The sequence below is a fragment of the Xiphophorus maculatus genome, chromosome 14, assembly GCF_002775205.1.
Source record: "Xiphophorus maculatus strain JP 163 A chromosome 14, X_maculatus-5.0-male, whole genome shotgun sequence".
Classification (NCBI taxonomy): domain Eukaryota; kingdom Metazoa; phylum Chordata; class Actinopteri; order Cyprinodontiformes; family Poeciliidae; genus Xiphophorus; species Xiphophorus maculatus.
The window spans coordinates 8,850,581-8,878,579 of NC_036456.1; the positions used below are offsets into that span (position 1 = coordinate 8,850,581).

At 37.6% G+C, this 27,999-nt stretch overlaps 2 protein-coding genes across 6 annotated transcripts; both read right to left on the reverse strand.

Moving 5' to 3' along the window:
• Positions 1–4,472: 4,472 nt before the first annotated feature.
• Positions 4,473–12,448, reverse strand: LOC111611123 (obscurin-like). 4 transcript variants are annotated; one of them, XM_023346777.1, is made up of 12 exons: positions 12,403–12,448; positions 11,017–11,049; positions 10,063–10,329; positions 9,130–9,399; positions 8,210–8,506; positions 7,778–7,957; positions 6,798–7,052; positions 6,495–6,617; positions 6,201–6,263; positions 6,054–6,113; positions 5,507–5,566; positions 4,473–5,264 (listed from the first exon to the last, which is right to left on the reverse strand). In XM_023346777.1, the coding sequence occupies exons 1-12, from the start codon at positions 12,434–12,436 to the stop codon at positions 5,161–5,163; spliced, it is 1,746 nt and encodes a 581-aa protein (XP_023202545.1). In that variant the 5' UTR covers positions 12,437–12,448; the 3' UTR covers positions 4,473–5,160. The 4 variants fall into 4 exon arrangements, with proteins under 4 accessions (XP_023202545.1, XP_023202544.1, XP_023202543.1 ...); XM_023346776.1 differs by having other exon boundaries at positions 6,798–7,049; positions 7,778–8,041; XM_023346775.1 differs by having other exon boundaries at positions 7,778–8,041.
• A 1,881-nt stretch (positions 12,449–14,329) lies between these two features.
• Positions 14,330–27,954, reverse strand: LOC111611124. 2 transcript variants are annotated; one of them, XM_023346780.1, is made up of 11 exons: positions 27,771–27,954; positions 19,527–21,154; positions 18,362–18,625; positions 17,959–18,234; positions 16,144–16,254; positions 16,050–16,065; positions 15,883–15,965; positions 15,647–15,697; positions 15,501–15,563; positions 15,343–15,402; positions 14,330–14,998 (listed from the first exon to the last, which is right to left on the reverse strand). In XM_023346780.1, the coding sequence occupies exons 2-11, from the start codon at positions 19,903–19,905 to the stop codon at positions 14,919–14,921; spliced, it is 1,383 nt and encodes a 460-aa protein (XP_023202548.1). In that variant the 5' UTR covers positions 19,906–21,154; positions 27,771–27,954; the 3' UTR covers positions 14,330–14,918. The 2 variants fall into 2 exon arrangements, with proteins under 2 accessions (XP_023202548.1, XP_023202547.1); XM_023346779.1 differs by having other exon boundaries at positions 16,144–16,260.
• Positions 27,955–27,999: the final 45 nt, after the last annotated feature.

A 27,999-nucleotide genomic window follows, 5' to 3' on the forward strand; every position in this document is an offset into this window, starting at 1 on the left:
ATATATAAGGTCTTAGGTGTGAATAAACAGACATGAGATCAGACAGTGTGAAATAGTTTGGAGTTTAAATAGATTTAAAAAGAAACTCTTAAAATGTACAGAGAGTGAAAAAAAGTTTCTGTGTTTCATTTAGCAGCGTCTGTTTGTGAGACAGGAAGGATGGAAAATCTTATTTTCAGCAGAATAATCCTCTAACAATGATATCAGTCAAACCTACACCATACACTGACCTTTAACCTGATCCTAACTTTAGCCTCATCTACAATATGTTATATATTAACTTCTTAGCTCAGCTTGAAGAAGCTGTTAGCAGCTCTGCTAACCCAGCATGGGTTTTGGCTGTGAGGTAATGGAAAAGCATTTGCTTTTCTGATGGCACTTAATTTGTAGTTTTCTATTCTAAATATTTCACTTTAGTCCAGATCTTCCACCAAGAGACGAGGAAACATTACAGAGTGTCCTGCAGAAACTCTATAAATACAATTGCTAATGTGCTGAGCTTCATCTTCAGTGACATCCTGCTCAAGAAGTGTTGACCAAAGAAGCAGAAGTTCTCCTTAATAGTATGATGACTCAGCATTGCCCTCTTGTGGCAGGTTGTTGAATCCAGACTGCAGGCCATTGTTTCAGAGTTTAGGTCTGGCACTTCTTTCCTGGTGTTTTAATCTAAATTGTTCATTCAACTGAATCTAAAAATTGTCCCATTTATTCTAGTTTCAGAAGAAATAATGTGTGTTTCAAGACTCTCTGAATTGTTGTTTGTGCTAAGCTAACATGGTTGTTGCAGCTGCAGGCAGCAGCTGTGTTTTCAGTGAGGATGAGGATGTTGAACTTGATGATGGATGTGAGATGTTCTGCTGCCGTTTCCACCACAGCCAATCAGACTAGATGGAGCAGGTTCATGTGAAGCAGCAGAATCCTGCAGACACAAGTTTTCTTCCTGGATGGATCACCGGACATTCAGCCCTTTTCTGGAACTCTGACAGAAATGACTACTTAATAGCACCATCTGCTGGCCACTATCTGTAAGCGCAAGTCACTGACAGAAGAAGTCTGGTGGAAATTTTTGTTTTTTCCTACCAAGATTCACAGATTAAATAAATAATGTTCACTGTTGTTATCAGGACATAAAGTCACACACACTTTTCTTTTCTGTTATTTATTGTTAATATATTACTTTGCATGACTGAAAATTTAATTTTAATTGATTTTGTATCAGGTATTTTATCTCCAACTGCTTTTGCTACACTGGATGGATCAGGTTCATGTGAAGCAGCAGAATCCTGAAGACACACAAGTTTTCTTCCTGCGTCACATTATTGAGCTGACGGCCAGTTTCTGGACCGATAACTTGGAAAACTATGAGTTAATGTCACCATCTGCTGGCCACTAGCTGTAAACACAAGTCACGGACAGAACACAGCGTGTATTTCTGGGGATGAATCATTTAAATAATGTTTTTTGTAGAACAGATTATTTATGTAAGTGTTTAATTATAATTACTATTGACAATACTGAAAATTGCAAAATATCCACAACAGCCCTGTGTAGCAAACCTTTAGAATATAAAAATGTATTTATTAAAATATTACATTTAATTTACAATTACTGTCAAATTGTTCATTTCCTCATTTGTTTGTGCTGCAGTAAGACAATTTAGACCATTAGGAAACACTAACTACTATTTAATGAATACCTGAATTACATCACTGTGTTGTAGAGACCATGTCATTTATTCATGTTTATACATTTGTACATGTATATACTTATGGACATTTCTATAAAAACAAACAATATACAAAACAAAGTTGTAAAAGCTATAAATGTTGCATAAGTAAGAATGGAGTTTGTAATTTTAATATTTTGTTTTTTGTCACTTTGATGTTTCAAACCTCAGATGTTTGTATCTTCAGCTAATTAACATATGAACACAAATGTAAAAGTATAACACTTTTAATTATAGCAGAGATATAACATTAATACACCTTTAGCATTGTAAAGCTGCAAAAATGCAATCATCAACATATAACAACAAAAATCGAATGTTATGAGTCGAACTCTTGCAGAATAAACCAACAGAGTTATCCACAGCTTTTATCAACCTGAGAACAAACTGGAGCTTCTGTTGCTGCTGGACTCCAGTTTCCTGTTAACAGAGACATTATATATTTTTTTTACAAATCAACCTAATACTTCTGCTGGTATAGTATGTCAGAAAATGTGTACTAGAAACATGTGCTGCTTAAAACTTTAGATAATTCTGTATTACTGACACCAGATCTATTGGAATCTGAGCCAGTATCAAGTGATGCACAAACACATGAATCCTGTGCAAATAATATCTGTGGATCACAGAGGAAGCAAGTTGATACAATGTTACTCTGACAAGAGCTCGTTTATTCTGACACACATTTTCAATTCAAGAAAAACAAACAAATAAATGAAAGAAATACAATTACAATACAATTCAAATTCAATCAACAACATCTGGAGTTTCCACAAAAAAAAATGTACAAATAAAATAACATGTTAGGAAAAAAATGTAGACAATCTAATCCTAAATTAGCAAAACCAAACTGACCAAAACATTCAGTTTACAACACACAATAAACGCCAACGTTAGTCAGACACAAATATTTTCTTAAATACTAATGTCTGCTAGTTATAACTGTCACAATTATCAAGGAGTTTAAGTTTGTCGCATAAAAATACAAATTTATGAGTAAAAAAAATATTATACCGAACATTACCCAAATACCAACATGGCAATGTATAACAGTGACTAATGAAGTAATTTAAACAAATCCAAAATCACAAAGGCTCCAACAACAACAATCTACAGACGGAGATCAAAACCCAGTAAAAATTGTCCAAATCACAAACACAAGTTACACGAAACACTACAAAACTACTCTCAATATATTTACAGAACATTTTAAAGAAGCTGTTTTTATGGCCTTATAACAGCAAGTTTAGGAGGCAGTTGTAGTCAGAAACTCCGTATTAATTAGGTAAACGGTCTGTCGGGAATGTTGCCATGAATATCGCTTGTTTATAATATCTTGCTTGTCAGTTCACTTTCACATATATAATGAAATATTTTTGTTTTTAATTCTGGAATAGTCACATGTCCACATGTCTTTTTGTTATTTAAAGTGAGCAATGGCAACACAATACCTGATCATACTCTACCACTTAACATGTGTATTATATTATATTATATTATATTATATTATATTATATTATATTATATTATATTATATTATATTATATTATATTATATTATATTATATTATATTATATTATATTATATTATATTATATTATTTCAATCTGGAGAGACTCAGACGGAGATGAGAAGACAATTAGAAGAGTTTATTGACAAACAGAATTTAAAGTCTTTGGCGCTCGGGCCCTGGCTGGGGATAACGGTTATCGCAGCGTTAGAGATAGGCTTCAGATGAGCATGAGGAAATATATGCTGTTCTGTAATGCCTCCATGTGTGTGTGTGTGTGTGTGTGTGTGTGTGTGTGTGTGTATAACTAGTGTCAGGTTCAACCTTAAAATAGATAAAAGAAGAGAGACAAATGAATTGGATTTTTCTAGCGAGGAGAGCAAGAGAGGAAGGTCTGATTTTCACAGTCTCCAAACTCGCTCTGAATTTCCTCTCCTGCTACTCCTCTTTTTATTTGAAATCGGGAGGCCCTGGTTACATCTGCTTATCAGGGGAAGGGAAAAACAAAATACCCAGCGGCAAAACACACAGTCAATCAACCATCTATTCTAGACATTGAAGTGTCCCTCTCAGTATGCAGCTGATTCCTCAAGTGTGGGTCCCATGACCCAAAGGTTAACGACTCTAGTTAGTCAGCCAGTGGTCACTCTGGCTCCAGGCTGCTTCTATTTTGACACACACGTTCCAAGAGCAGACATAGATTCTCACAGTCCTAATTATTTATTTTTGTAATTAACATAAAAACTTATCAACTAGCATTGGAAATAAAGTGGTAAAAACACCACTTTAGCTTTGCCAGTGTGGCATTTAGTCCATGTTAATCTGCACCACACGTCAAGTAACTGTACAGACAGATTATTTATTTACCAAGCACATAATCAGTGCTGTGGATGAGGGGAGGCAATTTAACTCTTAAATATATATTTTCATCCAGATGCAAGATGAAAAACCAAGCTAGTAAATCACAAGCTGAAGTGGAATATTCATATAATTTATGTCCACTTTTTAGTGTTAATGGGTGTGTATGTGTCTTGTATTTAGTTTGATTTCTAATTGTTTGTAATTCGTAGTTCCCTTCGAAGGAGCAGCGGAATGACAGCGATGATGTTCAAACAGCGAGCATGAGGTATAGAGGTTGGTTTCTGTGACATTTTTGATTTTGAGTTTGCTGCCGACATCAGGAAAAAGAAGAAACTGTTATGAAGAACAATCAGGAAGGGAAGAAGAAAGATGGCCTTTAATGTTTTTATTTACTTTTTTTAGTCAAAACATGCAGATGAAAAATCATTTCCCATGAGCTAACAAGATACTGTTAGGTAAACAAAATACAAAACATCTGCCAGAATAAATCCAACCACATCAGTAAGTAATGAAACTTTTTAACAAATATTGACATGAACATAACGAATTTATCACTGTGTTAATTGAAGTAAATGGTACTATAAACAACCAATATTTTGACAGCAAATTCAAGTGTAAGTTTGGCAGTTGTGTAGATATATTAATAAGCAAAATAATAAACCCATTGCAAATTATCATGCAACAAATCACTCATTTTAATATGGATTAGTTACTGTTATAAACTTGACAACAAGAATGTATATCCACTTCGCTAATTTGCTCATCTTAAAACATACACAGCATGTTTATCATGCACAACATTGATTTAAATGTTAAAAAGATTTTTACAGTTAAGTTATTTGTTAAAAGAGAAATCAAGTGATTTTCTTTCAATTTCATTATCCAACCCTAACCCAAGCAGATGTTACGAGCTTTAAAATGTTTTTCCATGTTTAAAAACTGCTTCTATTACAAACGTACAGTTGAAAAGTATATAAAGATAAGCTTAAGTAAGCATGTCTCTTCAGAATTTTAACTTGTGTAATGAATCAAACAGATTGCATTGAGATGAATAAGTTGCACATTTATTCAGAGCACCCTACATCCTGCTTGGTAGCATTGTTATCCAGGATGGAGACGGATTTGATTTCAGAATAAATTACATCAAAGACTGCAGACCTCTGCTCTCCTGTAAAGAGAAAGACTTATTGAAAACAAAATATGAAGTCTAATCTTGCATAAGCAATAAAATGTAGTTAAACATGGCAAATAAATCTTTCATTATTTAAGTCATCATTGAGATTAATAATCCCTTTTCCCATGATCTGGAAATCTTACAACATAATTTTTTAAATGCACATAAATGATTTTTTAAAAATATATGTAAACAGAGAGAAACATTCAAAACTGAAGATGACTTGCTGATTTTACCTTTTCTCCTTTTCTTGGATTCGTTCTGATGGTTGATGTCAGCATAGACTGGAATCAAATCTGAAACAGAAAACCCATTCAAATAACTGAGACGCCTGGATTAGATACCAATAAATGCCACGCTGATAAAGGATAGGAAATACAAACACAAATACAAATGGTGATTTCTGTTGGGGTTTTATTTCACAATTAGCAATAAAAACCGATTAGAAAGATCCGATGTTTAATCTCGTAATATCCATCCATCCATGGTGTGTAACACACACCTGAGGCTAATTCAGAGCCACCAGTTACCCAGACAGTCATGCTTTTTGGACTGTGGGAGAAAAACATGCATAAACCACTGGAACATGCAGAAAAACCTCAGACTGTCATTTAAACCGGGTCGTCTTGTTGTGACACAGCAGCGTAAACACAGCTCCATTAAATCACCTTGAAAATTCCTAATCTGTGCTTCTCATCTGTCATTTTCCTTTAATTCTAATCCAAGAAACTGATAATCTAAACAGTTTGACGTCATGAGACATATTTAACAAACTAACTGTACCTGCAGCTCCTCTTTTAACTTCAGAGTAAACTGCGCACTCTTCTGTTTTCGGAGGTCTTCCTGTGCCGATCATCAAATAATAAAACAAAAAGGTGACGGTTAGAATGGAAGCAACTGTATTGTTTGCACATTGTGTTAAGAACTCACTCTTATTTCCAAAGTTTTTTACTTCAATCTGAGCATAGGTAACTTCCCCGGGCTCTTCAGGAGCTGAAATATTTAAGCATTTTTAGGTATTTTGACATTGCCATAAGCTATATTTAAGTTCTGCTGTGGAAAAAGAGAGTTGCATTTGTTAATTTCATTCTGGTTAACTCCATAATCAGCGACGGAGCTCATTAAGAGGAAAATACTACAAAGTGAATACGAATGACTATTTCTAAAAATAAAAAGGCATGAGAACATGTTGGATGAAAGAGTGTTGGGAGTAAAAGGTCTCACCTTTGGACCGTATGTAATAACACAAAAACAGCAGAACAATGAGAAGGATTCCACTACATGGTCCAATGATCAGCAGCACATTAGATGAAGAGCCGACAGGAGAGGGAACATTTGCAAGAAACACTGAATTGTGACAAAAAGGAAGACATTTTATTTATCTGCAGTTATTATAACAATTGTCAGAAAAACATGCAAAAATCTGCAGCACATTAACACAAACATCCTCAGTGTTCACCTTGTTCCTCTCTAAAATTTAAAAGCTTTTACTGAATAAAATGCATTAAATATTTTAATCCTCCTCACCTCTAACAGACATCCAGCTCCTTGGTGACTCTTTTCCTGAATGTTGACATTTGTAGAAACCTTCATCTGACTTTGACACTGCAGAGATCTTCAGCTCCTCTCTGCCGTCATTATTGATGAGTTTATTATTATGATAGAAAAACACATTGGAGAGAAGATTTTGTTTTTTATCTCTGCAGCTCAGAGTAACAGGATCTCCTTCAGTCACAGGATGAACAGGGCTCACCAGGATAACACCATCATGATAATCATCTGCTAAAAAAAATATAAATAGGGATTTTGACTTTGTTTGACATTATCAAAAATAAATCTTTAAAAGAAAAAGTTTCCCACAAGTGGGTCAGATGTTTGCCTCCAAACATGACTTTGGATTTAAGCTTACATTCTCAGTCCTGTGTTACTTAACTTAAATGACTGAAAGTCCTAAAATGACAGCACTGTCCTGTCAGTACAGACTTGCACATTGTTGATCAAGGGGCAGAAACTTTTTAAAAAAATAAAATGAAATGAATATGAGGGAGCAGTGAAAAAAAATACCAACAACAAAAAACAAATCTAAACCTAAGACTTGTTTTATTCAGTACATAAGGATGAATACTTTAAATGTTTGTGTAGGTTTGGTTAAAAAACTTTTAAAGCTTTTTTTAACTGAAGAAAACAGATATTTACAAACACAGCATATATGGTCCAAATATATTGGTATTTATTATATGACATCAAATCAAACTAAACTTTTCTTTCTGAGGTCAGAAATACCAAAACTGACTATTTGGGATGGTAATTCAGAAATGTACATATACGCTCTTAACACTAGGTGGCAGTGCAGCATTCACTGTAAAATAAGACAGATAACAATGGGTACTTTAGCAGCATGTAGCGCGCACAAATATGCTCAGTGTTACACAGTTGCAATGCATTATTTACATTTAAATAGTTTAAATAATAATAATAATTAAAAAATAAAACAATTCATAACATACTCTGTAAAGTGATGTTAACTGCATTGCTGAATTCTCCCAAACCAGTCTCACACCAGAATATTCCACCATCAGACCAGTTATTGATTATGGATTCCTGTCCTGTTACCCAGTTGGAGGAGTTCAAACGTGAATGCTGGCCCGTTTCTGTAACCCTCATCAGTCTCCAGGCAGTAGAGTTTCCTTCACAGTGGAAAGAGACCGAATCAGAGCTGAAGTGTTGAACTCTCTCAGGATTTACTTTGAGAGAGGGTCCGGGTTGAAAATCTGACAAAAAAACCCCCCCAAAAACATAATGACATTTTAAGATTTCAGAAATACATCTATATTAATCTCATTAAAAATCTTTTGTAATAAGAGCTAAAATGTACTTTACTGTAAACTTTAAACTGTACCTTCAGTCGACTGAAGAGAAAGACAGGTAAAAAAACTGACCTGCAGACCACACAAACTTCGGTTTGCTTTTCACAACTTGTTCCCCTCGTCTTGCTTCACACACGTATCCTGCAGTACTTGTCTGTCCATGAACAATATGGGAATTGTCTATAGTCCCATTGATGCTAATAGGCAGCAGCAGCTTAAAGTTGTAGGGACTGACTGGTGGTGCAGGAACAGCTTTATACCAGAAGAACCTCCATCTGGCAGACGGTTCTTCAACCTCACAGCTCAGAGTCACTGAGGCTCCAGGACTCAGCCATGATGGAGACACAGAGAGGACAGGGACAAACTCATCTGTTGAAAGAGATTTGATGTGAATGAAAGCCAGCGGAGTCTAGTTTACATGTTTTCTTACTCATTTCATTATTTTTGTTAATCTTAGGATTTTGTGTGCCCTATTCTATTTCCCCCCCACAAAAACAAACTGGTCAGCCTATTTCTGCTTTTGAGCTTTACGTCTACAGCAGAGAAAATGAGAGCTTTTATTCCCGCAACTTTTGGTGATCCTATGGCCAGTGGCATGCCAAATAAATACATATGTGCTAACATGTTGTAAACATTTATATATACTCTATATGCTGTATATAGTGAATCTTATAAACTAAGCTTTTATTGTCACAGATCCCGAAGCATGTTTGTTTTAAATATAATATTCTTATCTCTGAATAATATTTTTTAGAAAACCAAACAATGAACCCATATAAAAATGATTCTATTATCAGAATTATTATAATTTTCATCCATACATTTAAAAATAAGCCCCGGTACGACTGTCCACCTCCCGTTTCATACCAGCATCATCTGAGAACAAGACCCCAAGGCAACTACTCTTCTAAATGTATATGTATTATTGTTCTGAAAAGTTACACTAAATTACTCTTATACAATTTTCACACATATGAAACGAACCAACTTACATACAGTTAATGAGACAGCATCACTCCACTCTGTAGAGGAAAACCTGTCTCTTCTTCCTCTGCAGCTGTACTCTCCACTGTCAGACTGTTTAGCTTTGATGATCCTGTATTCACTTGAAGTTCCTGTCTTCTCAATTGTTTGATTTTTTCTGCATTCATAGGTCCAGTTACTTTGTCCACCTCCCTGGATTTCACATCTGATAGTGACCGTCTCTCCTCCGTAAATCCGAGGCCAATTATGGTCCAAAGTCACAGTGACTTTAAAAGGAACTAAGACACAGAAATTTCTGGTTAGAAAATATTCCTATGAATAAGAGAAGTTATTGTTTTACGTCAGTGTAAAACACGAATCAATGTGATGACAAAGAATTATTTGATGAATAATGGAAATCAGACATGTAATTTTGACTGTTAATCATGAAATGTTCCCAGAATGAAAAGCTTGCTTGTATCCTTCTACATCATTTCCATCCATCCATCCATCCATTTTCTGTTCACCCTTTGCCCCTAATGGGGTCGGGAGAGGTTCTGGTGTCTATCTCCAGCTACGTTCCAGGCGAGAGGGGGGGTTCACCCTGGACAGGTCGCCAGTCTGTCGCAGGGCAATCATTTCCAATGTTGTAGTAAAATATAAATATATGAATATTTTTAAATAAAACAGCTGATTTTTATGCTTGGTTTGGTTCCATTTTATGGAGTTGTTACAGGTATGTGTGTGGCACAAAGTTCAAATAACCAATATGATCATCTTATTATAAGCCATCCAATGATCATTTTGGTTCTCAGAATAAAGATTAAATCATTCCCCAATTTCATGGTACCATCATCACATATAGCTTTCAGTTTACTACTTTTGCAATTTTTTTTATATTCATGCTACAAACTTTGTTCACACGGCTGTAGAAAACCTTTCCTACAAACAACCAAACTTACGGGTTTCCTCAATAGTGACCTTGTTGCTGTAACTTGTGTAGGAAATTACATTTCCATTTCCTCGTTTTCCTCCTCTGCAGCTGTACAGACCTCCTTTTGAGAGCTTGAGGAATCTGTCTCTTGTATTTTCCATAATCTGACCTGCAGACAACTCAGAATCATGTCTGTACCAGTGAATGTCGTGACCTGAATTATCAACAGTGCAGGTCAGAGTTACACTGCCCCCTGCTGGTAGAATAGTTTTATCTGCAGTCAGTGTAGGTGTCCCTGTTTGAAAATAAATAAATAAATCAGTCATTGACAGATATTAAAATATTTGATCTGTTTATATGTTGTGATTTTTAGACGTATCAATCTAATGTTATTCTGATGCTAACACGACACCAAACATGAAATAGAATAAATGTTTCACCAATCAGTGTTTTCAGATACAGTATTTGTCTTTAATGAACAGTAAGAAAGTGCAAAGATCAGTTCTGATCAATTTAAAAAAAAAAAAAATATTTAAGAACTTTTCCTTGTTTAAAGTTTGTTTAATGGTCATGTTTATTCTCAACATCAAAGTTCATTCAATTCAATTCAGTTTATTGAGCCAGTTCACAACATATGTCATCTCAAGGCACTTTGCAAATTAACAGGTGAGGCTGTGGTGGCAAAACATAAAAATATTTTAAGGAAGTAAGATTATTTGTGCAATGAAGCAAAATATTCTCACTGACTGTACTGTTGGTTGTTTTCTTCCCTCATCTTTTCATCTTTTTTTATTAGGAAAGTAAAAATGTACAAAGGTTGCATGGTTCATATGTTATCTCTATTAAAATATGTTGTTGCCGAAAAAGACGTTTCTTTGTATAAACAAGATGTTGCACTATTCCATGTCTAAAAATGATAATGGTACCACAGCTAGCCGCATACTGCACATAAATCACATTAAACAGTTAAATTGGATCTCACCTTCAGTATGTCCACAGGAAGGCATATTGAAAACTGCAATAAAGATTTACACATGAGTAACTCAGAAGTAAACTAACAATTAAGATAACATAGCAAAAGCATTCGTTCACCTTGGGTTCTTCTAGACCATCTTACCACATACAAGGTCTATTATCTGGTGCTTGGAAACTCACCTCACAAACAAACCAGATGGCTTTCCTATGCAAGTTTGAGCACTTCTAGTCATCCTTTGTTTGACAAACAAGAAGTTTAAAGATAACAAGAAAACAGTTTCTTTACTGTTTCTTCAATAAAAGCAAAAATGAAGAACAACGGCAACATTATTGTGATATTTCTCTTCTAGGTTTGCTTGAAGCTAAACCAGTGGCTGGCAACTAGTAGAAAAATGACAGAGCTGCATATCACACACACGAGAAAATGTCACGTTGCCATGAATTCAACACAGATGATTGGACTGACTGGACTGGGGGCTAAGAGAAATGCAGAGGCTGCAGGAGACAGACCTTTGAAGTTTTTAAAGCATGTAGGTGGTTCTTTCAAACCACACCATATCTGAAGTTCCACTATATCTGGCAATGATGCAGATAGGGACTGGAAAAAAAAGTGGTTTAAGAATGATTGAAGAAAGAATGATTAAACTTAGATACGACTTCCTCAGGTCAAGTCACGTGATGATTTTTTAAAAACGCATTTTAATCCTTCAGTCTGAGTTTACAAGGCCAACTTCTTTTTAGCAACAAAACCAATTGCTCCATTCTTCAGAAATATAAAGCCACCTTGAAGCTTGATGAAAACATGTCTATGACAGAAAGGACGCACTAAAGATAAACAGGGAAACACTTCCAACCCTTCTCTGTTCATGACTCGGTCCAAGTAATTACAACAAGCAAACCCACTTCAACATCATCAGAGCAGTTTGCTATTGATAGATATTGCTGTTTTATGTAGGGGTATCAGAGTAAAGAGGCTGATTTTTCAAATATTTCTTTAGAAAACTGTCAAAGTCCTCTATATCAATTTCCTTCCACTTCAAAAGTATAGACTTTAATCTTTCACGTGAAATTCAAATACAGTATATTAAAAAAAAAACATCAAAGAGTAATTTATATTTTTTAGCATAAAGAAAAATTGTAATTTGTAAAATACAAAACAACATATTTGGAAAGCTAATCTTAAATAAACAAATAGCTTTCCCTTGCCTTCTCACTCAACAACATGACTAATGATGAAACCAAACTGCTGGGGTAAAAAAACAAACAAACAAACCAACATATTAAATAAAAAACGTAAAAAAAAAACCCTAATCACACCGATGATGAAATGCAGCTTCTACAACAGGTAAAATTTTGAATTTTTGCACAGACAAGCAAGCATAAAAGCACTTACAGAGGAAGCCCATCCAGAGCAGATCGTGCTGCATCCTCACAACCAGACGGACTACACAGCTAATGATTAATGCTTCTGCTTTTCTTTAGCTATAATGTTGACCAAAAAAGGAGTTGCATCTGATGCATAGCTGTGACCAACATGTTTCACACATCATTGCTAAATATATCATGTCTGTGGTTCACTCTCACATCTGCGGTTGCGTTTCCCATAGCAGTTTTTAGACATAGGAACATTTTCTGCAAGGCATCAGCTTGTTTCATCTCTAAGGGTCACATTGAAATAACTGTTGCAATAATTGTTTCAAAGTGAACTATGCTTCTTTTTGTTCATGCTAATCTTTTTTTATTGGACCCCTTTAATGGTCAAACTATTAAAATGTTCAAGGATTGTTTGGGGGCTGGAAATCAGACTTTTGCTCTTGGCTTTAAAGCCTAGATCCTCACATTCACATTTATTTTTATATTTGCTTTTCTGACAGAACACTAAAGTTAAAGGCATGCTTTAACCTCAGCATATTGAAGATTTGGTGGGAACAGTGGCAGCGTGGTTTCAACACTTATAACAGGAAATCAACTTGAACATGTGACTAAAGTCTAATGTTTTCTAAAGCAGTAATTTGGAAACACATATTTATATTGACTAAAGTTTAAAAAGAAGTACAACGTGTCGTCAAGTAAAATCTTACTGATCTCAGTTATTTAATATTAGTTATCATGTAATAACGAATAGCTTACTTGACTGTTTAACATTTCCACATTCAATTAGGTAACATAAAGAGACTCGTGGTTCTTTTCTAGTTTGATATCTGCAGAGTCCCAAGCAATAACACGTACCAACAGAGCTGCCATCCTGCAAACAGCTTATAAAAATACAAGTCAATTTTGTTTTTCTATACTATTTGCTATATGACCATTTTTTCCATTTCTAATTCTTTGAGGATTACTGAGCACTCTCTTCAAAATTCCGTTCAAACATTGCTCAACTTCCACATTAGAATAGTTGCCTAAATCCTAAATTGAAGTTAAATTGTCACTAGTTTTTTTGTTCTAAAGGCCTTTACTTGAAAGTGCTAGGAGAAAAGTAGGTAATGAGAGAGAGAGAGGGGTAGGACATACGCAAAGGTCACCAGGCCAGGAATCGAATCTGTGCCTCAACGAGGACTAAGGCCTCCTTTTATGGGTTGTGCTGAACCCCTGCGCCACCACAGCACCCTCCTTGTCACTGTTTTTATAGGACCTAGTGTCCAGATTGTCAGCAGTTAAACCAGGGAACTTAAATAAGGAGGGAAATATTGAACAAAAAAAAAAAGAAATGTAAAAGAAAACAGATTTTGCTCTGACTTTTTATATGATCTTTATCTCATCATGTTTGTTCAAGATGACATTTGGTCACAAAAGAAGTAAATACAGAAGCAAGGACACAATTGGCTCAATATTTTCCATTCGCTCATTTTCACACCTCAACCCAAAGCTTGAAGTGTGAAAGCCGTTTATTTACAGCTTGTGGTAAATAAACAGTTTGGTGTCTGTATGAGCTCTCACGATGAGAACGGTTGAGTATTAAATTGCATCTCATGGAACATGAAAAGTACAGTAAACCAAAACTTTGGACACATCTTCTAATTAAATGGGTTTTCTTTATTTTCATGACTATTTATAAGGCAAGAAATCCCACGTATTAACCTGACAGGGCAGGTTGACCTATGAAGTGAAAACCATTTCAGGTGACGACCTCTTGGAGCTCATAGAGAAAATGCAGAGTGTGTGCAAAGCAGTAATCACAGCAAAAGGTTGCTACTTTGAAGAAGCTAGAATATAAGGGCTATTTTCAGTTGTTTTACACTTTTTTGTTTAGTGCATATTTCCACATGTGTTATTCATAGTTTTGATGCCTTCAGTGTGAATCTACAATGTCAATAGTCATGAAAATAAAGGAAACTCATTGAATTAAAAGGTGTGTCCAAACGTTTGGTCTGTACTGTTTGTCATTTGTTAATACTGAACTTTAATCATAAAAATACTCATGTTCCACTACTCACATTTGCTTAAAATTCCAGAAAACCACTTTGAGAAGCAAACAGAAAGACACCAAATTTACACATTTACCTAATTCATACAGTTAAAGGACAGTTCTTCCAAATACTAAAAAAAAAATAAACTTTTGAATTTAAAGGAAAGAAGTGTTTTTACATATCCCCCATGTTTACCATTGTACTGTTGAGAAATTAAAAAGAATTTGAGTAATTTTAATTAACTCAAAACAGGAAAAGTTTTGTTTGATTTCATGAATCATGTATTTTTATACAGAGTGTGTAACTAATATACTCACTCTGTATATTAAAGCAAAGTAAAGCAGAATTACCAGAATAATAAATAACTGGGAATGTTGAGAGGGATTATTTTAACACATACAAAGCAACAGCTAAAATCAGTTTTATGAAAGGTTAATATTTGGCTTGTCACAATAGATCCTACAAAAATGACATGAGTTAGAAGCTGTAGACTGAACTACACCTAGATGGTGTTATTGTTCTCTGGTCCTGAGTTGATTTCAGAATAAACAGCCTCTTCTTTTGCTCCAGGGCGCCCCCTACCTGTGAAAGGACAACGACTGTAAGACTTCAATGTACTTTTTCATACACAAATTATTTTTTTTTCTTTTACTCGATTTAAACTTTATATTCCTACAATAATTTTTCCTGTAAATTCTTAATTCTAAGTACAAGTAGGTAATAAGCACAAATGCACTTTTGGTTTATTTTATTTTTGAATATTGTATCACATGTCTAAATATTTATATTTTTACTTACATGTGGACGGTTTACAGTGTGTAAAAACATGTAAGCATTTCTATTTTGTCACAAAAAGAAGCTTTGTTTTTGTCTAACATTGGTCGATAGCGATGGAAAGTAAAATATTAAATTGGAGTTGACTGTACCTTTCATTCCTGATTCCAGACGATAGTAAACAGCGCCCTCTACTGGTTCATTTGGGATACCTGTTCAAATAAACAAGTCACAATTTCTAAAAAACAAAAAACAAAGTGATCTAAACTAGGCTGATTTTTTTCTTCTTTAAGTTGTTTTTGTGACTTACTCTCTTTCCCAAAGTTTTTCAGTTCAATGAGAGAGTAGGTTGCATCTCTGGGTTTGTCTGCCACTGAAACATTTCAGGATTTTTCAGATCAGTTGCCTGAATTTGAACATGCAGCAGTTATATCTGGTGGAAAAGATTCACTTTACCATTTCCACTGGAGTCTGAGAAGTTGACCGACTCGTAGATATGATCGTCACCTACAGTGCAGGAAAAAAAATAGAATAGAATATTGCATTGACTCACATACAGCCATTCATTGATTTCACTGAGCAAATTCTAAAGCTTACCTTACTGAATATGTAAACGCAATCTTATCGATACAAATGATAACATAGCTAAAAATGTCTAGAGTATTAAGGACAAAAATTGTTTAATTTCTGACCATGCAGAGGAGAGCTGCTCTCATCAGTGTCATTCTTGTTGAATCCATTATTTACTCCGCAGCTGATTTTTAACAGCTTCCACCTAAAACAGTGTTAATGGTGTAAATCTTTTCACAAAAATGTATCAATTTTAGATATTTGAGGTGAAGTGATGCGCTTTACTGACCCGCGGCAGCGTAAATCTGTGAACAACAAATATATTCTCTTAATACTTCATTGTTCAAATATTGTTATTATACCTTCACAATGACCAATCTCACCTTTGGACCGCCTGTAGTACCACAGTAACACCAGAAGAAGAACCAGGAGGATTCCACCGACAGGTCCGATGATCATAAGGACATCAGATGAAGAGCTGACAGGAGTGGACACTGTTACTGGAAAGAACAGTGTCATGTTCATTTTGTTGTTTTTTTTTTTACAATCTCATTTACTTCTTACTCAGTTATTAGAAAAATAGAGTTTACATGTAGAACCTAAAATGTAAACTAAAATGAAAATAAAACTCAACAAAAAATGTCTTCAGACACATTTTGACCCCCAGCTCAGCAGAATCCCCACCTACAACCAACTGATAGATACGTATCCATAGCAACTAAATCTGGACGTCCTCCATGTTCCTTTGAACACACACTATGCAGTTTAAATATAATCATAGAAAGGTTTACAGAAATATATTGAATACCATTATCAATGTTAGGTCTCATTAACATAATGTTGTTTCTATCGCCTAAATGTTCATTTAAAGGGAAAAAAAGTATTTTCTTTAGAAAGAAAGAAAGAAAACATTTTCCCTATTTGCAAATTGTTTCTTTTTGTGGGTAGTACAGTCATTTTTTTATTAGGTTTTCATCTTATGTGCAGTCTTTAGACAAAATGTTTTTGTTTATTATGAATCCACTCTTAGATTTACACTACATCAACAACATACTCACCTAATGGAAAACAATGAAAAAACATCTTAAAAGCATTTTCATATATTAGCTTTTTCACTGCAAACGTCTTGACATGCTACTTCAAAGTAATATATTAGTGAAAATATTTAGAACTTTTAGCCATTTATATCATTTCCACACATATCTTTTCTATTGAGAATAAAATGTGCAGCTACAGTTAAAATCAAACAGGAGGGGCCAGTTTGCTGCGTTCTCAGCATGTGAGACTGCATACATGTTGTAGTTTTGAGAAGTGATGCTCCGAGTGTTAAGTTGATGACGGAAAGTAAGTTACCGCATTTAGCGTGCTGTTTGTTTACGCTAGATTCAGTTTGTTATATGTTTAAATATATATGTTTAAACTACGGGAGAACAGGTATGCGATATTGTGGGGCGTTCTGAGCGCTGGGAACTCAGTTGAGCCTGCTCAGCATTCATAGGTTTACCTTAAATCTTATTATTTGTAATTGCATTTCAGCCAGCAACTGTTATTCCTTTCAATTGAGTTATTGCGGCAGATATAGTAATTAAAGGCATGCGCTGCCAGCTGCCGCCGTTGTGTAGGGATTTTATCTGGCCACATGATGGAGCCAAAGTGCCTCTTATGTTAAATCGAGCCAAAGGGCTGTCTGTGTTCGTGTCTTTTTTTCACCGAAGTTGCGCCTAATGATGTAACCTCTACGTGAATCGAGTTATTTGTGTATGTTGTGGATTTACATGCAAATGTGGATGGTTGAGTTTATTTCTTATTAGATATTTTGTTTGAGTTTGTATTAGTGGAACCTCTATTCCTGTAATACATTAGCCTAATGGCAATTTATTTGTTATTACAGACTGCTGGCAACACTGAGCATCACGACGAATAAACCAGTTCGCATCTAAGTCAAGTTTGATCTCATGTCCTCCTTCCTGTATTCTGACCGATACACCATCCTGTTTGCTGCAAATAACCTAAGAACCTAACCTAATTAACACTGTGTTTGGAATTTGCAGAGCACATTTCAGCAACAAGGCAGTTCAAAGGGTTTTAAACTGACTTTTCCGGAAGACGCTCAGCTAGTCTTTGGGCTCCGACCAAAACCAGCTGCTTGGTTTTATTACATGTTGGGCTGGTCATGATGAAAAAAAATCATGACTCACCTGACACAGACACTGGGATCTTTTCACTCCACTTTGTCTCAGAAAACCAGTCGTCTCTGCGTCTACACTGACACATGTACTCTTCACTGCTGGACTCATTAACACTGACAGTCAGGTGTTTATTATTTCCCACTTTTACAGTTTTCCCATCTCTCCACCATTCACAGGTCCACTCAGTGGTTTCTCCTCCCTGGACCTCACATGTCAGAGTGATCGACTCACCACTGAACATCTGAGGCCGGTTTGGTTGTCGAGTCACAACAACCTCATTGGAAACTGTTTCCATCAGATATGGACAGTTGAAAACAAACCAAAACATGAGCATGAATTAAAAACACCTCATGAGTTTAAGCTAAAAAGTAAAGAATAATCAACTGCATTTAAAATAAATAATTGAACTTACAGCTTATTGTGATGTTGACTTCGTCACTTACAAGACTGTGATAGTTTTCATTTCCTCTCATTCCCAGACATCGGTATATTCCTGCTTGTGCTACATTAATATCTCTGTTTTCTTCATCAGTGAGTTGAACTTCAGGTGTGTTTTTGGTCTTTCTGAACCATTTGTATTTCCATCCACCAGTAGGGGGCAGAAAGCAGCTCAGTGTCACACTGCCCCCTACTGGTATGGTTGTAGGACCTGCAGTCAGTGTGGCTCTGGGTTGAGCTGATGTTAATAAAATGAAATAAAAACGTCAGTTAATATGTTTAGTTATTCTTCAGTCAGACTGAGAACAAATATTCAAATGTCTCATCATAATATATGACAAAAATCTATAATTGAGTTTCTCTAATTGGAATCACATGTTATCTTGAAATAGTTATCTTAATTTAAAAACCCAAATAAAAACAAAGAAAGAAAAAGAAAAGAAAACAAAAAATGAAAAACAATTTATGCTATTCTGTGATTAGCTCACCTAATGAAAAATAACTTTATTTATAAAATAGTAAGTTTAATTGCATTTCATAGAATTTGGGTTTTCTGTGGATGGGTGGGTTGAAACTGCTGAGGTTAAAATATAATTTTGGGAGTGTTACGGCCCGGGGCCTTATGGGCTGGGTTGCAGGTGTCTTGTTGTCTGTCTTTGTGCTCCTCCCCTTTACAGGTGCTGCTGATTTTATTCATTTGGAGCACAGAGCATTTAAACCTGGCTGTCTCTACCTTCTGGGTCGCCATCGGCGTCCACTCTGCCTTCATGCTTGCGGTGTTTTGTTGCCAGGCCTCAGCTCCCCTCCTTCTGCACATTTGAGTTTGTCTTTGTTTTTGCACTTCTACAACTCCATATGCACTCATACACCACATCCAAGCATTTGCATTACACCACTGATACTGACATCCTCAATCCATTGTTGTTTGTGTTAATAAACATTCCTTTTTATGCACTTTAATCCCTGCATGGTCTCCCGTTATTGTTATGACCTTGAGCCAGTCGTAACAGGGAGGAACAAAAAAAAGCTAAAATGATTTTCTGCATATAGATTTAACTTACAGAGGAGTAAACATGTGTATTAGCTACACAACTCTTAATAATGTACAAATCTGGTTGAATAAGATCATTTGGACTCACCAGTGACAGTTAAAGAGACAGTATCACTGCACTTGGTATCATCAGAGCTCTTCCTGTGTCCACAGCACTGGTATTCACCACCGTGATCGATTTGGATAGGTAGTAATGTGAAGCTTTTGTGTGGGTTGGAGTGAAGAATTTGTTCTCTATTTCTTTTTATCTCATATTCCCAGTCGGTGTCTTTGCCTTCATTCATGTCACAAATGAACGTCACTCTCTCTCCAGGATGAAAAGTCGACCAGTTGGGATCAATAGTCAGAATTGCGCCTAAAACGCAGCACAACACATTTAGCACATTTATCATGCAGTTTATACAGACGTGGTTCATCCTGAGATTATAAATAAATATGAAGAATAAAAGAGAAAATACCTTCAGCATGTCCGCAGCAGAGAAGTGCACTCATCACTAAAATAAAACCTAAAACTTTTGTCATTATTAATGTTAAAAGTTCACAAACAAGCACAGAGTGTCGCTTCGTAACGTCCAGCTCTGACACTAACACGTTCTTTTCATATCACCAAAATTTCCGATCAGCAGCTCTAGTTTCCTGTTCTGTGAGCTCATGGTCACTTTTTTTTATCTTCATCTGAAAAACATCATAGCTAAAGAATAAGTACTACCACAAATATCTTGACACTTCCCACACAGTGTTTTGACACTTAGTTTAACTTCTTTAAACTAAGGTGACTCACGAAAAGACATAACCCAGTTAAACGGTTTTAGGTAACCATTTGTTTAAAGGTCATGTTCAGTTTAGCTTAAAAGATTTATTTGCTCAAAAACTAGAGGAAGATATGATGTGCAAAACAAACAAAAAATTCTTAAAAACCTAATGTAAATAGGAGAGAATGAAGATAACAGATTTAGCAAATTATTACATTAGTGAACTTTCTAATATATAGAATTTTCTCATCAAGTAAAAGATTAGTTTAAAATTAAGTTAAAAAAAACTACAAAAAAGAGAAGTTGGTGCACATGCTGTCAAAAGCAAACATTTTGTTCATTTTATCTGCACCGTTCAAACACAGGAAGTGACATCGCTGCACAACAAGCCTGACACGAGCAGAGAAGGCTTTCTCATGCTGATTTCCAGGCCTGATGATGACATTCTGTGTGTCGGAGGAATATTTTTTGCATTATACTGTATATATTTGACCTTTTGCACGGGAGCTGCTATGGAAATTTCGTTGAATTCTGTTCAATGACAATAAATGCTATCTATCTTTTGTTTTGACACAAGTTGCACTGAATTTATCAAAACAACCTAAAAAAACTGTTTTTATTTTTGTATTTTAAAACCTCTAACTTCAATCTTTTGTGTTTCACCATGGAGAACTGACACTTCCTGTCCACCTAACAGAAGCCAATTTGGGTAAAACTGTTAAATAAGGCTTTATGCTTTAGCGCAGATCCTTTAATCCATTGTTTGATGTCTTATTTTAATAAATACACAATAAAATCATAATTTGTTGCCCATGTTAACAACCTCATTGATCATCTTGTTAACTCTTTCTACAGATTGTGGAATCAATTTTAATACCAGTAAACTGACCAAGCAATGAATATCCACATGTAGGATCACAGAAGTTACAGTGAGTTTGTCCACAGCAGAGCAGTGTGTTCAGCACTGAAATAAAGGTTAAATGTTCATCAGCATAAATAATAAATTAAATCAAAAATATTTGTCAAACCCTCACACTCAGCTTTTACTCTGTTTACCTGTTAAATAAAAGCAACTATTATAAAGATATTGAGTATTTATTTGTTCTGATAAGAGTAAAATCAATTGTTTTAGTGCATTGTTGATTTTCCGATGAGTTAAAACTTCATTTTATAAGCTTCACATTTGTAAGGACTTTCGGTGGGGACCCGGAAATTCAACCACACACAGGAGTTTGCAAAGGAAGAAAAAAAAACCAAGTTTAATTAAATATTTAGACTCTGGTTGCTGGGCTTGGAAGGAAAAGCTGAATCTCTACTGGCTCGTGGCTGTTGATAATCTGGCAAGGAGGCAGAGGCTGAGAGGTGTTTAAGTAGGGCAGGGACAGGTGGTAAAGGTAAGCAATCAGGGGTGACAGGTGAGCTGAATGAGTGTTTAAACACAGCATGGACAGGACAGAACATGAATCATGACAGTACCCCCTCCTCAAGGTCCGGTTCCAGAAGTACCACCTGGCTGGTCAGGATTGGACCGATGAAACTCCCTGATCAGGGACTTGTCCAAAATATGTTGAGCTGGCACCCAGGAGCGCTTCTCTGGCCCGTATCCCTCCCAGTCCACCAGGTAATGTATGGACCGACCCCAACGTCTGGACCGAAGGAGATGGCACACAGTGTGAGCAGGGCCTCCATCGATGATGCGGGCAGGAGGAGGGGGCCTGGAGGAGGGTACCAACTGTGAAGTGAAAACAGGTTTGACATGGGACACATGAAAGGTGGGACAAACCCTGAGAGTCCTGGGGAGGCGGAGCCGAACAGCCACGGGGTTGATCACTTTGGAAATTGGGAAGGGTCCTATGAAACAAGGAGCTAGCTTGCGTTTTTCAATCTGCAAGGGAAGGTCCTTGGTGGATAGCCAGACTTTTTGTCCATTGAGGTAGGTGGGTACTGGAATTCTGTGACGATTGGCAAATCTGGAACATAAAGCAGAGGTTTTCAGAAGAGCCCTGCGGGCCTGACGCCATACCTGCTGGCACTTCAAGGCAGAGGGGACTTTAATGGACCTTTCTTGAAGGGACAACACAGGAGTCTGGTAACCGTAGACAATGAAAGAGGGAGACAGGCCTGTAAAACTAGAAGGGAGCGAGTTGAGTGCATACTCCACCCATGGTAGGTTTTGTGACCAAAAAGAGGGGTCATGTTCACAGAGCATACAAAGTTTGGTCTCCACTTCTTGGTTGATCCTCTCCGTTTGCCTGTCAGTTTGAGGGTGGAACCCTGATGAGAGACTCACCGAGATACCCAGGAGACCACAGAATTCCTTCCAGAATCTAGAGACAAACTGGGGTCCCCTGTCAGAAACGATGTCAGTTGACAGGCCATGCAGGCGGGACACCTCCCGAGCCAGAATCCCTCCCAGCTCCTTGGATGAAGGCAGTTTGCAAAGTGGTATCAGGTGGGACATCTTAGAGAATCGATCTACGACTGTGAGAAGGACAGAATGGTTATTGGACGAGGGCAAACCAGTCACAAAATCCATGGATATGTGGGACCATGGGCGGTGTGGAACAGGGAAGGGTCGTAGAAGTCCAGAGGGTGGCTGTGACAGCTGTCCCGACTGTCACACGCAGACACTATTGGTAATGGTTTTCTGTTTCCCTTAATATTACTTTATATATTGATTAGTGAGTAGTTTAGATTTTTATCTTTAAATTTGTTTTCATTAGTCTGACTGTTTAGTTAACTATTTGCTGTGCACCCATTTAGTTAACTTTATGTGTCAGTTCTTTGTATATTTTGTTAAATATAACAAATTAATTTCTTTCTTTTGAGTTACCAGTTTCCTCTGGACCTGTTCATGAAAATCACACAGATGAGTTCCAGCTGACCGGTGTCCATATATGGGTGTCAAACTTCCTCAGCGGGCCATTCCATTTGTTCACCAGGAGAGGGGGAAATTTGGTCTTTAGTTTAATTTTACCATTTATTTAATGTTTCTTCTTTTGGAAAGTTAGTTAAATTCTGATATTTATTTCATTTATAGATTTAGTAATATTCTGACCAATATTTGTTAGGTTTTTGTGTGTTTATTTACCCCCTAGTGTGTGTTAATGGTCTGATCAGCCACTATTTAAGTTCCCCTCATGTCTTGTTTGTGAGGTCAGTTTGTGCTTGAGTTTGTTCTGTTACCACCTGAGTTGTACTTTGTTATGTTGACCTCAGTTTGGGCCCAATTTAGCATTTTTGGATTCTTTTTGTTAATAAATTAAGATTATATTTTGAATTTTCATCAACGTCTCTCTGGCTGGTTCATGCAAAACCTTCACAGTGGCCAACGGGATGCAAGCCTTGATGAACTCTGTAACATCTTGAAGCATGTTTCCCCACCAGAAACAACTTCTGATCACAGATAGGGTCTTACTGACTCCTGGATAACAGCAATGTCTAGACTCATGACAAAATGACAATACCTTAGTTATTATCTGCTCAGGGACAAATAGTTGATCTTTAGGACAGTTCTCAGGGATGGGGCTTTTTGGTGGGCTTCTCATATTTTCTGCTCCAGCTTGGAAACTGCTAGCCACACTGATGTGGGGAGCACATAGTCCACCTGCTTTGCCTCTTCCCCCTCCTTCATAGTCTCATGAAGCCTGGAGAGTGTGTCTGGCTTTGCGTTATTACTCCCAGGTCTGTAAGACAGTGAAAAATTAAAACAACTGAAGAACATGGCCCACATGGCTTGCCTGGGGTTGAGTCTCCTTGCTGACTTGAGGTACTGCAGATTTTTATGATCAGTCCAAACCACGAAGGGTTCCTTAGCTCCCTCAAGCCAGTGCCTAAACTCCTCAAGTGCCAGTTTGACTGACAGTAGTTCGCAGTCACCAACATCATAGTTGGTCTCTGCAGAGGACAACTTTCTGGAAAAAAAAAGGCACCTGGGATGGTACATCAGTACAATCTGATGTTCCTCTGATAGTACATCAGAAGCCTGGAGAGTGTGTCTGGCTTTGCACTTCTGACTGAGTACGGCTCCCACCCCTGAGTCAGAAGCATCCATTTCAACAATAAATTGGCTGGAAGGGTCCGGTGAACGGAGGATGGGAGCAGAGGTGAAAGCCCTCTTAAGGTGATCGAAGGACACAGCAGCAGTCTTGCCTTAAATGAACTTGCACTTAGATGAGGTAAGGGCATGAAGTGGAGAGGCCGCAGAGGTGAAATTACAGATGAACTGGCGATAAAAGTTTGCAAACCCCAGAAATCTTTGAAGTTGTCTGCGGTTTTGTGGCTGGGGCCAATTCTTGATGGCGTCCGTCTTGCTGGGGTCCATGGAAATCCTGTTAGGAGAAACGATGAAACCCAAGAATGAAGTGGATGGTTTGTGAAACTCACACTTCTGCCTTAACAGGTTATTCTGCAGCAAGTGGAGAATGACAGAACAAACATGAGCTTGATGGGCTTTGAGATCCTTAGAGAAAATTAAAATGTCATCCAGATAAACATAAACAAAATGACTGACCATGTCCCTAAGAACATCATTGACAAGTGCCTGGAACACTGCAGGAGCATTGGATAAGCCAAAGGGTATTACAAGATATTCATAATGACCTGTAGGGGTGTTAAAGGCAGTCTTCCACTCATCCCCCTCCTTGATACAGACCAGATGGTAGGCATTTCTAAGATCAAGCTTGGTAAACACTGTGGATCCCTGTATCAGGTTGAAGGCAGTGTTCATTAGGAGAAGTGGGTAACGAGTTTTGACAGTGTTGTCATTCAATCCTCTGTAGTCGATACAGGGTCTTAAGGAGCCACCTTTCTTGCCCACAAAGAAGAAAGCTGCACCAGCTGGGGAGGAAGAAGGATGGATGATACCTGCCTTGAGTGCGTCACTGATATAATCCCTTATGGCCTTATCTTCTGGGCCAGAGAGAGGGTATAGAAGGCCTCTGGGAGGGTAGGTACCAGGAAGCAAATTGATTGCACAATCGTAGGGTCGATGAGTTGGAAGGGAAGTGACTCAATGCTTGTTAAGGCCTCCCTAAGGTCATGGTAAACAACAGGTACTTTGGATAAGTTGGGGTAGGTCTCCTGTCCACAGATAGGGACAGAAGCAGCTAAAAGGTAAGTGGAATGTCAAGACAGTGACCAGCCCAACACCTCGCCCTTAACCCAGTCAATTTGAGGGTTGTGTTTTCCTAACCAAGTGGCTCCCAAAATGACAGGGAGATCAAGGGAATTAATTATTAGGAAGGAAATGAGTTCATGGTGATTCCCAGAAATACTGAACTTAGTGGGACCTGTTTCGTGGGAGACCTGATGAAGTATGTGGCCATCAATTGCCAAAACTTCCAAACACTTAGAGGTGGGAAGGCGTTGGATACCAAGAGATTCGGCAAGACCACGGTCCATGAACTCAGTGTCTGCTTCTGAAACAATAAAGACAGAAAGCTGCTTTGTACTACCATCAGCTTGGAGCTTGGCCAGAACAAAGAAGAGGATTTCAATCACTTTTGACTCAGCAGGAGCCTCTTACCTCCTACTAAGCTTGGCCTTTTACTGACGAAGCAGGTGACCCTCTCCATCACAATAGAAACAAAGGCCTCTCTTAAGTCTCCGCTCTCTCTCTTGTGGGGACAAGCATGATCGACCAGTCTGCATAGGCTCCTCCACCGGAGAGGTGGGTGATGAACTCAAAGGTGGAGCCAGGACTGATGGCTGTGGCCTGGGAACAGGTTCAACATAGTAAGTACGACAGGAAGTACTCTTCTCCAACCTTCTCTCATAATGCCTCTTGTCAGTCCTTGTGGCCAGAGTCTCCAGTTCTTGTAGATCCTTGGGAGCGTCCCTAGTAAACAGTTCATCCTTTACCTCCTCACTGAGATCCTGGTAGAAAGCGTCACATAGTGCCTCATCGTTCCAGTTACTTCCTGAAGAAAGAGCATGAAAGTCAATTATGTACTCGGTGACCTGCCTCCTGCCTTGCTTGAGTTTGAGAAAACCACGTGCAGCCTCCCTGTCAGGCAGAACTTGATCGAAGACCCTGATTAGTTCCTTGGAAAAGTCCTTGAACCAAAAATAAATGAGGGAGTCCTTCTTCCACTCAGCAGTATCCCATAACCTGGTCTTACCCAAGAGAAGGGAAATAGCATAGGCTACTTTAGCACGTTCAGTGGGGAAAGATGATGGTTGAAGTTCAAAGACAATTTCACATTGAGTAATAAAGGGACGACAATGACTCTGCTCACCCTTAAACACCACTGGTGGAGACAGGCGGGGTTCATGAGTGGGCGAGACCTGGTAACCAGACGTAGAAGCCTTGTGGCTAGGAGAAAACACACTTTTTGGGGGAGAAGAGGAGGATATCTTATCAAGTATGCTCATCATTTCTTGCATGTTAGATTCCAGGCGGTTAATAATGCCTACAACACTTGAACGCCAATCCTGTGTGGGTGACAGGTCCATAGTGGCCAGATTATACTGTGAGGACTCTCAGTGGGGACCTGGAAATTCAACCACACACAGGAGTTTGCAAAGGAAAAAAAAACAAGTTTAAATATTCAGACTCTGGTTGCTGCTCAGAATGAGGTCGTCAAACTCAGCACTGAGAAGAGAGGGGAGAAGACTGGTGATGCACTGATAAAGGAGGGGCACCTTAGAAATATACAGCTTAACTGACCTGTAGAGCAGTAGATGGGTGGAACTGAGAAACCAGGTAGAACAGGCTACTGTGGAAGCAATAAAACTCTCCACAGGAAGATCGAAGAGGCAACACCCAGGGACTTTGACAATAAAAAGGCAGAGGTCATACACAGGAGGACAGAGAGAGCAAACTTAGCTTGAGGGGCAGGAAATACTCGGTGGTCGTGAGGCAAAGCTTGGGTCAGGGTCCAGAAAACCAGAACAGATGGGATCCGTGAAGTGCATAGCAGCGGGGGTCAATCCGTGGACAGAAAAGGGTAGTAGAAACAATGAAGGTTTGGAAGGAAACTTTGACTCTCTACTGGCTCGTGGCTGTTGATAATCTGGCAAAGAGGCAGAAGCTGAGAGTTGCATGAGTAGTGCGTAAGCAGTGGCAGGTGAGCTGAATGTGTGTTTAAGCACAGCATGGACAGCATGGAAAGGACAGAACATGAATCATGACACACATCCTGACTGAAGACAGAACATCTGCAGACGTTCTGCACGGCTACGGAAACTTCACACTCATCTCTACTGGTAAAAAAGTGATAAAAGTTTTTAATGAATAATTTAAGTCTCTTGTATCAGATCATGTTTCATTTTTCATCTTTGTTATATAATATTTTCATTGCTCCCACATTAGTTGTATGGGATATAAAGTTCTGTGCTAAAGTCTGATTTTACAATAAACAGCTTTTCAAAATGTTTGCACAGAAATGTTTGTGTTAGTAATTTGTCACAGAAATAACCTGTTTGAAGTTGCAGCAAACACATCAAGAACAAATGGTTATACTAAGTAAAGCTACACAAATACAATGGAAGATAAAGTAGATATTACAGCAGACAAGATGTCAAAGACGATGTTCTTCTAATCTGCATCATTCATACAGATAAAGTGATCTACTTACAGAGTGAGACCAGAACCCTGGGTGAGGTGTTCCCCATCCTGACCTCAACCTGGAACCATGTGTTGCTCTGCTTTGGTCCAATAATCTTCCTTTCATAACATGCTGCCTCTGCAACGTCTCTAGAGAAATGGAGCCGTCTGAAACAGGATCAACGTTTTATCTGAGAATGACGGGACAACGTTTATTTTAAACACGGACATCACTGCACTGAGTTTCTGCTGTGATGTTT

What these genes read in the sequence shown, in the direction of transcription:
- LOC111611123 (XM_023346775.1), bottom strand. Translation starts at nt 12,436, where the DNA reads ATGCAGCACGATCTGCTCTGGATGGGCTTCCTCT. An exon ending in GCTCTGGATGGGCTTCCTCT is followed by an intron (nt 11,050 to 12,402) that starts GTAAGTGCTTTT and finishes TCTTTATTGCAG; the next exon opens with TTTTCAATATGCCTTCCTGT. An exon ending in AGTTAAAAGAGGAGCTGCAG is followed by an intron (nt 5,567 to 6,053) that starts GTACAGTTAGTT and finishes TTTCTGTTTCAG; the next exon opens with ATTTGATTCCAGTCTATGCT.
- LOC111611124 (XM_023346779.1), bottom strand. Translation starts at nt 19,905, where the DNA reads ATGCTGAAGGTATTTTCTCTTTTATTCTTCATATTTATTTATAATCTC. An exon ending in TGTCTCTTTAACTGTCACTG is followed by an intron (nt 18,626 to 19,526) that starts GTGAGTCCAAAT and finishes TATTAACATCAG; the next exon opens with CTCAACCCAGAGCCACACTG. An exon ending in CTCAGACTCCAGTGGAAATG is followed by an intron (nt 15,564 to 15,646) that starts GTAAAGTGAATC and finishes GAAATGTTTCAG; the next exon opens with TGGCAGACAAACCCAGAGAT.